The following is a 16,037-nucleotide window of genomic DNA, read 5'->3' as shown; positions in this document are numbered from 1 at the left end:
CAATGCGAACACTACCAGAAACCTGCTGAGGCAGAATGGCATATTTATGTGCACTGGCATAGTGCCTGAGGAATTACCCAGGAATAGGGCCCTGGCATGCTGACCACCATAGAAAAAAAGATCTCAACAAATGTTTCTCAGACTTCTGATACCCAGGGAACACTTTGTTTTAGATGGGAATTGCTAGGTAGGTGACAGATATGACCAATCAGACCTTACCCTGTGCAGCAGTCCTATGAATGATCATTAGACTTGTCACACAACGTGACCATTCTTTGAACTTCCAGGGCTCTTCATCCTGCCAGGCTCTTGAGAGGGGTTGAACAGCATACAGCTGTCTTGCAAAATTTCCTTTGCAAGCCATTTGGGAATTACAGAATTTTTAACCCTGCACAATATGGAGTGAGCTGATGAGGAAGAGGAGGCAACACCCACAGGAACACGGTGGGAATATGTGTTGGCACCTAACTTGTTCTGATGTAGATGAATACAAAAGCTCTGAAGCAGCAGCCACTGCCTGGCTTGGTACCTCTGGCTGATGCTGCACAGCTACTGACTGTGAAAATAGGAGATCCATTTGCAGATGCTTCCCATCAAAGTGTTGCCGCTCTTCTACTGATGGGCAGAAACCCACCAGGAATCATGTGATTTTGGTAGTTTAGGACCAGATCTTATAGTAGTATGATCTGACATGAAACCTGGATGTGTTATCTCTATTTCTACTTTTATTTAGGCAGTGGCACTGATAGAGCAAAGGAAGTACAAATACAGTTTTAATTTTCTTGGATCAGAAGATCTTTCCCTCAGCAATCAAACCCCGGTATGGCCAGTGGAGACCCTGTTGATTCATCTTTCTTACACAAATTGATCAGGATCTGTAGTATTAATATCTTCCTGGTTCCAGGGTGAACAAAGAAGGTCCACTTTTCTAGGTGACCCACCATCGCCTTCCATGTGTTTAGAAACAGGTGCCTAGCTTTTAAAAAATGTAAATGAGATTTATTAATAGTGTATATACATAGCTATTAGCAAACATGAGAAACAGCACCCCATGGGCCTCTGTTCTTGAGAATCAGCGTGTTTTCTTCTTGTCCGTGTCTGATTCTCACCCTTGTTTGGTTTCTTGCTTGCTCGAGTTTCTAAATACGTCACAGTGTCTTATTTTGGTATCTGTGAAGAATTTATCATCAAATCCATGTTACAGCATGACAGAGAAATAATGATTAAATAAATGATGTTTTCTACAGTGACATGGGACTAAATATAACTTTCCATAAGCTCTACTGTGCAGGACTCAAAATGATCCTTAAGCAGTCTGCAGACTTAGGAACTTGCACCTCAGGAAGCCTCAGGCAGAAAGGTGTCATCCCTCAATGCCTGATTGAGAACCATTTTCTCTTTAGTGTTTTTAACCTTCTCCTCCTGTTTAGTTCCTGCTCTGCCACTTAATGTAATGCCCGTTTATTGCAGACTGCTTCTAGTTTGGTCCTTTTAAAAGCTCCCTGAGGCACAATGATGCCTAGAAATTAATGTATTCCCTTCCCGCACATCAAGCAGATGTGTGTATATTGAGTTAGTGTCTCTAGCGTTTAGCTGATTTCTTTTCAGAGCATAGTTGAATCACTGCTACATACCAAACCCATTTATGGCGTTTCCTCCTTAAACCATTGGGATATATAGATTTATATACACAGTATTTTTAGCTTTAATTGCAAAGCACTTGTATGACTTGCAGGTTTCAATAAAATCACTGGTCCTAAATATGTTACACTATTGGGCAGCACAGTGCTTCAGTTGTTGAATGCGGCTGGATTCAACAGCAGCGTGCGTAAGGCACCCTTGGCATTCCAAGACCTCGACATGGTTGTCTTTGTCATCTTTGCTCACCCCTTTCTCTTACTGTTTGGAATACAAGTTGTCTTTGAAAAGATTACTGCTGGTTGAAAAGCTAAGGACTTTGGTTAACATGCTAGGTAAAAGCGTCCTTGCCAAAGAATTAACATTTATTCCAGCTAACTGGACAGCCAGGTTAGGGTAACTCCTGATTCTTCTTTAAAGTGAAAGAAAATCCTCTCCTAATCTATTACACAAAGTCATGATTACTTCTCAACTGTGGTTAAGGTCACTCATTTTACATGTAAATGGTGATGCCTTATTTTCCATCACAAAACAGAGGTATCTTTCCACATATATGCAAATCTTCTATCATATCTTGTCTTGCTGAGTCAGTCAACAGAAGTAAGTCTTTGGAAGAGCATCAGTCCTGTCCTACTTTTCTAGCCTTACCATAAAGAAAAGTGCTATCACACTCAGAACTAAAAGTGACAATTCGGGTTTCACCATGTTTATCAAGGTAAGACATCATAAGGATGATTTCCTGGAAATCCCCCCCCCAGCCCCTTAAGGTAGACAGAGTACCCTTCCCACTGTACTGAAAAGACTTAGCTGTTCAAGTAAAGTCTTTTAAAAATATAGATTTATTTTAAGCACGTGAAACATCAGGATAGGCACAATTATAACCACAGATTAAACATGGCTCTGAGCTTGCAGCCAGACAATGCAAGCAATAACTTATGAGGCAGAGGTTACCATTTCACATAGGAAAACCTGAAAATTGGTTATTTTTGGTACTAGACATTCTAGGCTTTGCTCAACTCAGCTTTAATTTGAAAGTATCCTGTCACCCCACCCCTTCCAAGTTTTTATTTAGAAATATTTGCATAAATACCTATATGTTTTAAATGCTGCATAAAGTGCATTAAGATGAAGGACAGAAAAAGGTGCTGGCCCAATTTTCAGCGCACTAGAGGGGACTGAGGCAAAACATACTCAATCATTGACTAGAAGGAGCTTGGTTTTGAATCAGACCCTAAGAACACATTGAGTAATGGCACAGTAATGCAAACATGGTTTCTAGGAGACAACTTCAGAGTAGATACCAACTACTAGAACTATGGCTTGACAGCATATTTGCCTTGTTAAGTTTTGCACTGCAAGATCACATTCCTTTGTTGACAATTATTAGAATAAAAATATGCTGAAGCCTGAAATGTTCCTCCTAATGTGATGCTGAACAGTTGTTACTGTAAACAATATTCTATTTATTTTGAAATAGTCCATTAATTCTTGGGTCTTATTGTCTGCATTTTCCTGTGGACTGTGAGCTGCTATCCTGGAATTCCAATCAGTTTTTTGTTGTTAGAAGTGCAGCCATTTCCATCTTTAACTAGCCTTTAAGCCTAAAGCTGTTTCTGTTAACATCAGTGAATCAGCATGTCTTGTTTGGAAGCTTAGGCTTTATAGTTGACAAGTAGTTAAGGGAAATCTAAGGGCAGCTAAAAGAAACCACCAGCTTCAACTCTCAGCTTCTTGTAACTCATTTGTGTCTCTCAGAAACTCGGCAAAGGCTAAGGGATATTGCAAATTAAAACACTATGGCATCATTTTTCCCCCCTTAAGATATGTTGGGGATGTAGAGGAATACAGCAGCACCAAAAATTCCACTTTTTTTTACACAAGTGGAGAGATCACAGCAGTGCTGAAGCCTCTTACCCCTCTTAGCACATCTGTTACTCTTGTGGAAGCATGGACTTGGAAGACAGTGAACAACATTCCCAGTACTGTGACATCAACGGTAGAATAGTTACAGTGGTTTTTCCCTTACATTCAAAGAGGAATAACTCCTCCTGATATCAAAGTAAAAAAAAGAAACATTTTTTTAAATTTTAACTTCCATCTCTTTTGTATCAGTTGTGCTTATGAACAGCTGGAGAAAAAAATTCTGTAGAATTCAAGAGCTGAATTCTTTAACTCTTCTCAGTCATCCTTTTTGTCAGAGGTACTTGAGTTATCCTCTTCATTGCCTTCAGGACAGACTTTATTTCTTGCAGTTGGTGTTGTTTCTGAGACTGGGATTGCACTCTTTCTAACTGGACTGTGTTTGACTTCAGGTGACTCAATGTCATCCTCCTCCAACATATCTAACTGGTATCTCTGTAGGTCTAGGTATGTAGTAAACAACTTGGCATATTCTGGATGCTTGAGTGCAAAGTTCTTGAACTCATCTGAAAAATACAAAAAACACAGATAATGTAGTGCAGCAACAGAATCAAAGAAAATTTCAGTGCCTGCTTTTTGTACTGAAGGTGATCTCCAGTGACTTTCCTCTGAAGCATCTCAGGTGTGTCACACAAAGTATCCAGGTCTGTGCTTCAACAGTTTTCCAAAGAAACACGGTATGAGAACCATCGGATAACTTCAGGGAGAAAAAAGGTAGAAAACTCAACTGTCAGAGTGCTCTTTGTTACAAAAGGACATAACTTACCATAGGACAGCTTCCCAGTATCATCTGCATCTATTTCTTTAAAGAGCATAGAAACATCAAGCTCAGGCACCCCCAGAGCTGACTGAATGATGGAAGCGAACTCATCTTCTGTTATCGTGCCATCCTCATCCATGTCAAAGAGCTGGAAAAGACATATCGTGTAGAAATATTTCAGCGTCAGTTTGCCTATGAGCCTTCTGTACACATTAGCTGCCCATATGAGGTTTCTAGTATTCAAGACACAATCTGCCAGCAGTGCCTGGGATTTGAAGAGACTGGTTGCACCTCAGCTACTTTCTCCTGCAAAAGTTTTTATGTATTTTCTCTGGAGTAAGACTAAGCAGACACTTAGCAGAGCAATGTCCATGTTATAGTTGGGATTAGAACATTCTGCAACAACAAAGAAAACTCACAGCCTTAGTTCAGTAATAAAACTCATATTAAACTGAAAAAAACAAAACTTAAACAAAAGTTTATGGTTTTTGTCACCATAAGCTATGCTAAGGGTTTACTGGATTCAACCACTCTACACTGGAACATCTCAGGTTTTAGTCTTCACTGTCATTAAGTTATGGCACATCTGCCATCATATTACACTTGCCACAGTTTATGCTCTGGCATAAAATACCTATTTTAGTACATGTGATCAATTGCCCACTAAGGAATTATTGTAATTAACAAGTAATTTTGCTGACTGGAATGTAGGCAGTAGATGTGCACTGATCATCCCATCCTTCCCAACGCAGTGACAGTAAGCATCAGCGCTGAATCAACCCCTTGAGAAATACAAGGGATAGATGGCTGTAATTCTTAAGTACTTGCTACAGGCAAACGTTCCCATTGTGAAGGGAAGTACATGTAGTGGTAAAGAAAACAAGCTGCAAAAGGAAACGCATAGTTCCATTTCAGACTGAAACAGGCTTTCACCAGCTGAACCAGTAACTTCCTGCTGAAATCGGGAATTAAAACAAATTATTGATTTTATCAGCACAACTGTTAAGATACTGAAAAGTATAGTCTAGAAAACAAAACAGTGAAACAGCAAAAATAGCTCCTAGGCTTGCTTCTTCATAGGAATCTGTAGTTATTTCATCCCTGAAAATGCACAAATCACTTTGAACAGCTGTAGTGCTTATCTGTAAAGCAGCCAGTAGATATAATGGATCGTCGTAAGAATTCTGGTACTTCAGAGTACCCATCAGTACAAAAAAGTACCCAGTTTAAGGTGAACAGGATCCATATCTCAATACATTGTTCAATATGTTTCATAAGAACAGATTAGTGGGTAAAATACTGCATCTGTGTCAAAGATCTACTGGAAAAAAAGAAGTCACTCAAGCATTTTCCCATTCAGGGACTGACAACCTGGGCATCCCTGGTCACACATTACCTGCCTGTACCTGGGATCTGAAAGGAGCTACTGCTCCTTGACTGTCTGTACTACCAAGACACCACAGTACAAACCAATACATCTTAGATGCAGCCCGAGTTCGGATGTACCAGTCCTGAGCAGCCCTTCTCGATCCCTCCACTCTGTTAACAACTGTGACTCTACTGAGTGCTTGACCCACAAAAGGATATTGCTCCATCTATTGTCTACTTGTGACATTGAAGAATCACAGCAGAAAAAACCTCAGGCGAAAAAACTGCAAGTGCTGCTGAATCATTTTTGGAGTTAGCCTGCCAAGTTACATATTCATTAGTGCCTTTACATGGCTTTTGAAACCCTCTTCTATGATGCCTGCAATTCTCCCCTTCCCCTTCACACTCCAAATGTCAATCGGTTTAAGAGTATTACTCACATTTGCATAACAGATTGAAGCTATAAACTTATGACTTGAAAGCTAACATATTTACAGTCAGTCTTGATTTGTCAGGTTTTCAGATTTACACCAAATTGAACTTACCTTAAATGCCATCCGAATAGTCTCTTCTGTGTTGGCTGGGTTACAAAGAATAGACAAACCAATTACATATTCTCTGAAGTCGATGGTGCCATCTCCATTCTGTAACCAAAATACACATGGCAGTAGTTATAGCTGATATTGCAAATCACTTTAAAAGCTGTTGTACAAATCAACTATACAAACATGCATTAAGACAGTTTACAACACTAGAGCTATTTATTCTTCCTGGAAAAAATACTAACAGCTTGCTAAATATATATAATACTAGGGCTGACATAGCAATGTACGTATCTTCAACAGATAAAAACTGGGTATCAATTTCTGTCTTATAAACAGCTCAACAAAACAGATGATTTAAAACAACCCACAAGTTTTGCTTAGGTATATGGAACTCCCAGAAGTCTCAAACAAGAACGGTGGTGTTTAAGGTAACTGTAACAGTTCATGTAGCACTGGCACTTGCTTAAAGTTCAGAGACCCATGCAACATCCTAGAATAAACAGGCCAACAGTGAAGCTGTTGCCTTGAGTTAATTCTTCCTAAGAACCTTCAGCAATAAAATATATGCCAGCAAAAGGACAGCCTGATGCAGTAGATCTACATGGTCTATCTTAAGCCTTTCTTTGAAGCAAATGCATTGCCCTACATACTATTTTGAAGCCAATACACCGTCCTACCTTTTAAGCCAGAAATGCAATGAATTCATTGTAACAGCCTCTCTGATAATTCCAGTTTTGATCTGAAGGAACATTTCCATGCGTTAACTACAAAGCTGCATCAACAAAACATTTGAAGCTTGCTTTGATGGGATTTGTGATTAAGTCTACATAAGCTGCATTATATTTGCAGATAGGGAAAATGGGAGATGCCTGTTGAAATACATGCTTAAGTCAATAGTGTTCCTGTGACTACACTGAAAATTTCTTGGGGTTTTGGGGAAACATTCTGTCTGGAGAAAAGCCGTGTGTGAGAGTTAGGCAACGGACACAGGGTAGTTAATGAAAGCATCGTGGAGATGGTTACTAGCTCACAGTCTGGAACATCGACAATAAGGGCAGTCATCAAAAACATATTAAAAGCAAGCAAAAGTGTAAAGCAGAGTTCCCTTTGTGGTTAATGTGTTGTACATTCCAAGAAGAAAAAAAAAATTAAAAAGTTGACTCCCCAAGTCTGAGAATAGCACAAAACTTTTTCAGACAAGCAAGAGAGGGGTGGTCTCCTGGGTAAATCTGTGGTGAACAGCCAGATCTAGATTCTATTTCTGTCTCTTCTACCAAACTCCAATGCCCACTTGAGCATACCAACCTTAACCTTTCTGTTTGTGGTTTTCTGGTCCTGAATAGTAGAATGTGGAGCTTGCCAGTGGAGAAACGCTAAGGCTGCTCTGTAGAGTGCTTTGAAAATCTTGGGTTCTATGAAGTAGGTATTTCTGTTATTGAATTTAGGGTTTAAGATAGTTCTTGATTAACACAGTATGTGTAATAATGTGTTCAGTACTAATTTTTCTTTATCAAGCTATGTATTTGACAGGATAAAAAACTGCTAAGATACAACTTTATTTAGCCTTCAAAACCACTTCAGGACTGTTTTGCACATACAATTGTTATTTCTTTATATTGATGGTCTAACCGGTCTTTTTTGAAGACATGCAAACTTTGAAGATCTTGTGCTTTAAAATCCTGTGAATTTTAGGGAAACTTTTTAGGAAAGATATGAATAATCTTTAAGTTACTTTCGTGTGTGTCTAAGGGATATAATTTTTTACAGCTTTTAATCATCAGAAAAGGACAATGGTCTCTCATAAATGCTGTTTTATTTACAAATCTGTGCTCTCACCATACTGCAGAGTTTGACTTTAAATGTTTTGGCCACGTCATAGTTCTCATAACAGAGATAACAGATTGAACTTTAAAATATATCATTATAAACTTAAACTTAAAACAACTGAAGCAAGAGTGTAGATAATAATTGTTCAAAGTTCCATGGAATATTATTTTTGGACAGTTTTGTAGGCTGTATTCTTAGCAAAGAATTGTGTGATGCGATCAGAATATTTTTTTAAATTTATTTTTAAAGTTAAGAATATGTATCACAAGAAAAGAATTGGAAAGTAAACTTTAACTAAAATAGTCTCATTAAACAAATTCTGCAACAAGTTAACACAGCTGTGGCTGCATGTGGAAAAATGACAAAAGCTAGTAAGGGTCACATTACTTTCATTTAAGTGCTAAAACCCAGTAATCAAAACTGAGTGCAACCTGATAGACAGAACTCCAGCCACTTGAGTAGGATATAAAGTTACTGTACTTGCAAGATCATGTTGTGACTAGCTCTACTAAACCCTAGGATGCTGGCTAACTTCCAAATGCTCTGGCATTTTTGGTTGAGGAAAAATGATAGGGTTGTTGCCTGGAAAAAAAGAGATGGGAGTTAAGCTGAAAATGCAGGAGAACCTTCAGTGCTCGTGTAGCACCACTGCAAACAAGCCCTGGCAGTAGTTTTTCTACACATATCTACCTGTGTTTGCAGCCTACGCACTTCAGAATATTTTAAAGAAGCAACATGTGAGCTGAGCTCCAATTCTCTAAACCCGAGGTAAAACATCAATATTTAGATGTTTGTATTTGTGTTATAGAAAATAATCAAAACATAGTGTAAGCTCAACAGCCCTTGTTTTCTTTAAGGAAACCAGTTTTCTGCTACTGTTTTCACTATAGCAGGCTACGGCAACTAGGGTTTTGTTGTTGGGGTTTTTTTAATATAATGCAGTAAATCTTACGCTTTTGGAAACAAGAAAATTTGCATTGTCAGAAGCAGTCTCCATTTAGAGCTGCACAAGGACCGCAAGACAGGTGCAGTCAATAAAGTTTAAAGTACTACTGCCTCAACTTTTTTCTCACTGTGTCAGGCAACGGGAAAAATCAACTGCGTATGTGTGCGTGTGCTAGTCACTCATGTTGAGCTAAGTAAAGCCTGAGTCGCTTACAGGGCTACCACAGAGAAGCTACAACTGGACCATTTTGGGGAGGAACTGCAGGTGCCCCACTTGTGCTCGTGTCCAGGCTCATCATGTAGGAGGCTATTCCTGTAGCTCTGTAATTTCCACTGTCTGTAGCTACGTGCAGGTTCTAACTAGTCAGAAAGGGGAACTCTGAGACAGACCTGGTAGGATGGTGCTCACCTGGAGGTATCACACATTCCCCTGTGCTCACTTTTCCATCACTCAGAGCCCAAATGCCACTGTGGATAACTGTGTCCTTTTCCACTGACTAACTGGGAGGGTGGTGAATGCCATTAGGAAGGAACTGAGCTCTTTCATCACAATTTGGGCCATTATGAATATTTTTACTGTTTCTGTCACCCAGCTTGGTATTAAACAAAGTGCAGGAGAAAAGAGAAAGAAAGTTGGGGCAAAAGTTGTAAGTTACTTTTTCCTAAGCTGCAAGTTAAAGGCTTCTGCAAGTACACCAGGGAGGAGATTTCATCGGTTTGGAAAATACTGTTTGCCAATTGTAACTGCAAGATTTAGAAATCAAAGCTATGGAAATTTAGAAACCAAACCAAACCACAGTACCGCATTAGCATTCAGATGCCCTGCAGATATTGTGTGGTATTTCTCAATTATTCACTGATGTCTCCTTGGGGAGGGGCAGGGGCATGTGGACTCTTACATCTGCGCACTAACTACTCAACTCATCCTTTCACATTCCAGTCAGCTAGCACACACCCTAGACAATTTTCTTTTAAAGAAGCAGAGCCATGTTACATTACAGTGCAAGAGCTGTTTTCGTCAACTATGTGATCCTTAATTCCAAGAAATGTACCTTTTACAGTTCATGTTATTCCTTTTTCTTTTACTCAAAAGCTGACATCTTAGACAGAACTGTGTGGCTAGCTTGAGTGGGACGCTGCACCCTGATAACATTTAACTCAGATAGTCAGAGGTTGATTTTGGCTGGCTGGCTGCTATGTGACTGCGTTATTACAGCAACCTTCCCTAAATATACATGTAGTATTTTAAGCTGTTTTCATTATAACTATAATAAGGCTTGAAGGAAAGAGAGAAAAAACTAGTTCATAGAACTGTAGGAAGGAGAAGAGGTTGTAAAAGTAGCCTTATATAACTCTTCAATTTTGTCCTGGCCAGCAGGTACAACTGACAATAATACGCAGGTTTTGCTTCAGCAGACAAGCATGAAACAACAGAATTAGGAAGGAAATTAAATATGATTATGTAAATTCACTGATCACCATAGTTATTGCAACTTTCATGTTCTCCCCCTTGTTAGAAATAACTGCACAATTCTCTTCATTAGCGATTGCCTTCAGGCAAACAGAGCTTTATTGCAGCTTAGCAAATGCTGACAAATCAGAACAGTAACAACAATGCCAAATTTATGAGCTTTTTATATAATAGTTCTACTCATATGCATACCACTCTATGTGAGGAAATGACTAAGCTTTGATCCTCCAATGTATTCCCTCTCTTCAGAGTCTAGAGACAGACTTACGCAGCTGTCCAACTGACAACTTACACAAACCCTTCAGAAAAGCAGCCTAATGCACGCACAGAAGGAATCACAACACTTTTAAGCTGGGCTATCTACCGCTAGCTATATCTGCCTTAGACCAAGGAAAAGACTGTAGTTCTATTGTACAGGATTGTAGTCTTCCATGTGTATCTTCCAGACAAAGCTTATTCTTCTTTGCTGTGCCTTCACGAATACATGGTCAGCTGCAGCCAGTCTTCAATGGTCACTTTGATATGCCCATCTCCATTTCGGTCCAGGGACTTGAAGGCCCGGAACATGCTGTCCAGTCGTACCAAGCAGCTAATGAAGTTGTTGAAATCCATGCTGCCGTCCTCGTCGGCATACCTGCGCACGATTACCTGGCAGAACTGTTCGTTCAGGTGGAACCCTGCAGCCTTCAAGGCGCCTGGCAGCTGAGGTCTCCCAACAGTGCCTGACTGATCAGTATCATACTGCTTGTACACACACTGCCATTTCTTGATGTTGTTCCACAGATACTTAAACTCTTCAAAGCCCAGTTTGCCATTTGTATCATTATCCATGACTGCTACCATGCTACGGCATGTGTCTAAGCTAAAGCCATCTGTCTTCAAGTCTTGATGTCTGGAGACGACTTTGTTTAGGATGTCCCTTAGCTCTGTGGCACACACTTCCATATCATCTCCAGCCAGCTGGACAAAAAGGCGACGAAACTGTCTGATCTCCTCACTTTCATAAGCCTCCACATTTGTAAAATGATTGCGAGGAGGTGGAGGTGGCTCTGGATTATACTGAGCCGCTGCTTCACTTATAAGATTGACAAGACCTCCAACGAGTCCTCCAATATTGGCTCCACGTCCGCCTCCTGTTAGGAGATCTCCAAGGCCACGTGCAAGGCTCCCTCCACGACCACTACCGCTTCCTCCACTCAGCAAAGCTTTAGCAAGGAACATGGTGAATATTTTTTGAAGGGAGTTACTCAGAGATCCAGTGCTTCTGTAACTCTCGGAAGCTGCGCTGCGTCTGAGCTGGGCGTAGGCAAAACACAGCTTATCTGCATGCTTAGACTTCCCCGTGTCTGTGCATGTCTCCAGCTGTCAGAGTAGTCTCAGTAGTTTCTGTCAATTGTTGATACGTCTCTATTTCTTTTCTTCTTCTCTGCATAGTTAGCTTTGTGTGATTTGAAGAATCTTTTCAGAAAAATAAAACAAATGATGAGGCTGAAACCCACAGAGCAGAAGTCTCAAAATACCTGTGTTCATCACTGAAGCAACCTGAAAAGAGCCCTGCCACATTACTGTACCTGTTCCTCAGTGAAGCTGATCTCCTTTAAGATGAATGTAGCAGAAGCTTACTAGAGTCTTGTCTGTTCTTGCAGTCTTTTATGCCTTCAACTTTTTAGTGAACTAAGCATTATATTGTTAATTCTAGTCACTGCTGCTGCTGCTGTGCCAGATAGGGAAGTGAAAGGAATCTTGATTGCTCTTAATTATTGTGGTGGCCACACCGTATTTCTATTGCATGTACTGTGCTTCAGGACTCGGACTACACGTTTGTAGGAGCCAATGGTTCAAGATGGGGAGGCAACAACGAAGAAAGGATGAGTCCCTAGAGCTCTGCTAGAGCTTCAATGCATTCAGCAACTAAGGAAATATATTTGACTCTTGTCTATTTTAGAGCTTGTAAAACCTTTTTATCTAGAAAAATCTTGAAACAGTTTTAATTGGCATATACGGCACAATGATCTCCCAAGGACCAGTGAGGGCACTCCTAAAGCTAACTTGATCAGGAAGAGTGATGCTGAGTTGGGAGAGCTCCTACAATGAGAAACAAACTCCAATTTGTAAGCAGTTGCAGGACAACATGCTGCTTGCACTGTAGCACATGCTGGATGCCTAGATGTAAGACGAATTCTGTGCTATGCTCTAGTCACTGCTGCTTCTGTTACAGTCAGAGGGGCACATCCAGAGCAATTTAATCTTCAGAGAGAAGTAGAAAATGGGAGAGATCATCACTGACTATGGGGGAAAGCCTAAATGATCAGATTAACACATAGCCTCCTTTATGGCTGGAGATAGGCAAGAGGAGTCCTTATAACGTCTAATAGCACCCTTTACAAACACAAACAGGAACATACACTCTAGTCAGCTTCAATCTGCCTTAAATTATCTATTTGCAACGGTTATTTAAGCTGCCAGAGTGTACATAAACTCAAAATCTGGGGTAGGCAAAAGGAAATATTCAGCCCTTACCAGCATGAAGATTATCATCTGATGGTGGTACAGAAACCTGATCTGATGGATGGCTGTTGTCTCACAAGCTACAAACTGACCAACCTTTTCCCATTGAAACATAAGGAGGAAACTGTTAAAGAGTTGCCTGTCTAGCCTACAGGAATTACTAATCAAGAAGCTTTTACTAAGCTGGACATAATGAATTAAATATCCTTTTGGGATGTGATTTTTAACACAACATTGTCAACAAGTCAGTTAACCAACTACTCACCCTGTCAAAGAGTAGAAACAGCTCTCTGAGGACATCTGAAATAGGCAGCTTCAAGTACTCTGCGAACTCCTCAATCCCAATTCGTCCCCCTTTGGAAGCACTCGCAATAGCAGCAAAGGTATCCAGCTGCTCTCTGACATGATTCCATTTTAGGCTATGCAAACACGAGGGAGAGGAGAGATTTCTACACAGCAGATCTTGGACAGATGGAATTTCAGTAAGAGTTACTACAGTGTTCAAAGTGAAAAACAGCCAAAGAGAGCATGTGTGTACAATGCTGTACTTCCAACCTGATATTTTATATGAAATCAGCAATGACAGACTGTTCTCCCTGGTTATTAATATTAAAAGCAGGCAGTTCTATGCTTGGGTATGTCAGACTTCCTTAGAGTAACTTCCCAACCCTAGAATCATCTGTCCAATTACTAGGCTAGTTTAGCAGAGAGCTTTTCGTTACCAGAAACTCAGGGGCAGTGTTATTTTGCTGCATCATGCTCTAGGGTGAGTATTTCCTTAATAGAAGGGAACAGATCTCAGCTCTATTAGCTAACTCTCTGCTGAAACGCTAGTGTTACTGCAGCCTGAGAAGTATCTGATCTCTCTGCAGAAATACACCATGCACCTCAGTAAAAATAATTAGGATTGCCATGTATCTATTGAAGATTGTTCCAGACAAAGTTCTATAAATGGATATATAGCACATAACTTCAGATTTGACCACAGCCATGCCAGGTTATTTGATGGAATTGCATTACAATTAAGTGTTTCAGTACTCAAATTCTACTGTATGCAGACAGACTAAGTCGACACCGCTAGTGAAACATGGCTGGACAGTACAGCTACAAACAGTAACTCACTGGCTGGAGTCTCAGACTGGAAAGAAGACTCTTCCTACCACATGCTGCCTGTGCATCTCCACAAAAGTAATTTAAATTGGGTACCAAGATTACCATCAAGTGCCTAAAATAGGTACTGCTCTACCTTCCTCACCTTTTGGTGAGATTAATTCCATAAAAAGTTAGAAAAATACATTTTTCCTCTTGTAACACTACCCACAAAAATTACTTGGGATAGATGTTACTGGGGTTTTCCTCATCTCTGATTTCCATATAGTTTATGTATGTCAGTTGTACACATAAATACACTATATTACACATGGCCAAGTCAGTTGTCAGGTGATTTATCCTTCTGTAGATGGCCGTCAAGTGCTGCAGTATTTATGCCACCAGCAGCTAAACTTCCCTTACTTGAGTTTCTTGCTAATTTTGGTGAACTCCACCAGCCCAGCTTCCATGGGTAAAGTCAGCTGTCCTGCTGAAATCATCAGTCTGCAGTCTTCAAAAGTGTGATCAGTGACTGGCACATTCAAGGCACTGAAACAAAATCAAAGAAAAATAAAAATAAATTCCTTACATTAAAATTACTTTCAGTTGACTGTTTCCCTCCTCTGTCTTAGTTTGGCTTTAATGCTAACATACAAACCAAATGAGAGTTCATCTTGAATGGCTGCAAATAGGATAAAGCACTACATATTATTTTGTGGAACCCTGAGACCATACTGTGAAATTACATTATGGCAGTGTCATGATATTCTAAGATTTATAGTCTTATAAATGCAGCCCAGTAACCCTGGAGAACAAACCACCCACTTATTCTTGCCAAGCAAATAAGGAAGCAATTTATTCCAGCTTTCCATGAACTGAACATACTATGCTCCAATGTAAGACAACCTTTAAGTTTCATTTGAGAACAATCAGGGTGGTTTAGCATAGGAATTTGACACCTCTTAGTGAAAATTCAGAGCAATTCCTGTATATAGTACCTGGGACTTGCCTAAATTGAACTTTACGGTTAGGATATGTATGGAATTGCTGAATATAAAAGAAGAGTTCTCAAAGATTTTATTAATGACTGATGACATACGTTGCCATGGTTTGTCGGACTCTGTTGGCAAAAAGAATGGGATCGTTCTTTTCTTCGTCGGTAGGAACATGAACAGGCAGAAACTGAAAGGGAGGAGTTATCCGATCAATTCAACAGCCACCACTTTATTAGCAACATGAACAGCTTCTTGCCATTGTTTGGAATGGGGGAAGAGCAGAAAGCCAGAGCCGTGCAGTGAAGTGACGGAGCTGGACACTAGAGGTCTCAGCCGCCTTAGAAACCCCTCTGGCTCCTCCACCCCAGCCACTCCACCGAGACTCGGTCCAGAACCACCTCTTAGGCTGGCAGAAGCTGCTTTAATATGAAAAATCAACCCCCCAAAGAAGTACGGTATACTAAATGTATATTTAATTAGAAAATTAAATGCTGCATTGGTAAGAATGTGAGTCTGAAATACTGTACGCACCTTTTCAAAGATCCTTTATAAGTGATGTTACATACTGGGATAGTTGATGTAAGATTTTTAATGTTTTTAAGTACAGACTATAGTCCCACCTCGTACCTGGTGACTGTATCTGTCAGCATGTGACTGTTAAGTTTCCTGTAAGTTTTTGCTCCACTATGAAAATGTTAAGGAATCTTAGTTCTGAATTGTAAGTAGAACACTAACTGGATACTATACTTTGATTTTGGAGCTCCAAGCAGAGAGTAAAAAGCCCCAGCAAAATATCCTCCTCCTTCCAAACCTAGAAAACACCCCAGATGGCAACATATTTACTGCTGAGGATTTATTCAATGTTTGTATGTAAGAACTTGAAGTAACATTACACTAAAAATGTACTATAGATTAACTATTATCTAACACAGTGTGAATTAGCATCTGTTTGTTTGCAAAGCAGTGCGTAT

The 16,037-nt window shown here is 40.0% G+C and overlaps 2 protein-coding genes and 1 long non-coding RNA gene across 4 annotated transcripts in view; 1 reads left to right on the top strand and 2 right to left on the bottom strand.

Annotated features, from left to right (window-relative positions):
- The window catches only part of LOC308053506, a 193,996-nt gene that overhangs the window by 136,695 nt on the left and 41,264 nt on the right, over positions 1–16,037 (top strand). The window lies entirely within an intron of this gene.
- Positions 2,459–16,037, bottom strand: part of LPCAT2 (lysophosphatidylcholine acyltransferase 2) — a 32,770-nt gene continuing 19,191 nt past the window's right edge. For both annotated transcript variants that reach the window (XM_080364762.1, XM_080364763.1), the window contains 6 exons: positions 15,171–15,253; positions 14,495–14,620; positions 13,248–13,401; positions 6,232–6,330; positions 4,325–4,466; positions 2,459–4,064 (listed from right to left, as the gene is read on the bottom strand). In XM_080364762.1, the coding sequence (XP_080220888.1) occupies positions 3,817–4,064; positions 4,325–4,466; positions 6,232–6,330; positions 13,248–13,401; positions 14,495–14,620; positions 15,171–15,253 (852 nt within the window). In that variant the 3' untranslated portion in view covers positions 2,459–3,816. The remainder of the gene's footprint in view (positions 4,065–4,324; positions 4,467–6,231; positions 6,331–13,247; positions 13,402–14,494; positions 14,621–15,170; positions 15,254–16,037) is intronic.
- Positions 6,337–13,240, bottom strand: CAPNS2 (calpain small subunit 2). The gene has a single exon (XM_080364795.1). It carries the CDS (start codon positions 11,693–11,695, stop codon positions 10,949–10,951), a length of 747 nt encoding a protein of 248 aa, XP_080220921.1. The 5' UTR covers positions 11,696–13,240; the 3' UTR covers positions 6,337–10,948.

Source organism: Falco punctatus (genome assembly GCF_963210335.1).
Source record: "Falco punctatus genome assembly, chromosome: 14".
In the NCBI taxonomy this organism is placed as follows: Eukaryota; Metazoa; Chordata; class Aves; order Falconiformes; family Falconidae; genus Falco; species Falco punctatus.
The sequence above is the reverse complement of the archived record's forward strand: the minus strand, read 5'-3'. Positions and strand labels throughout refer to the sequence as shown.

What these genes read in the sequence shown, in the direction of transcription:
- CAPNS2 (XM_080364795.1), bottom strand. Translation starts at nt 11,695, where the DNA reads ATGTTCCTTGCTAAAGCTTTGCTGAGTGGAGGAAGCGGTAGTGGTCGT.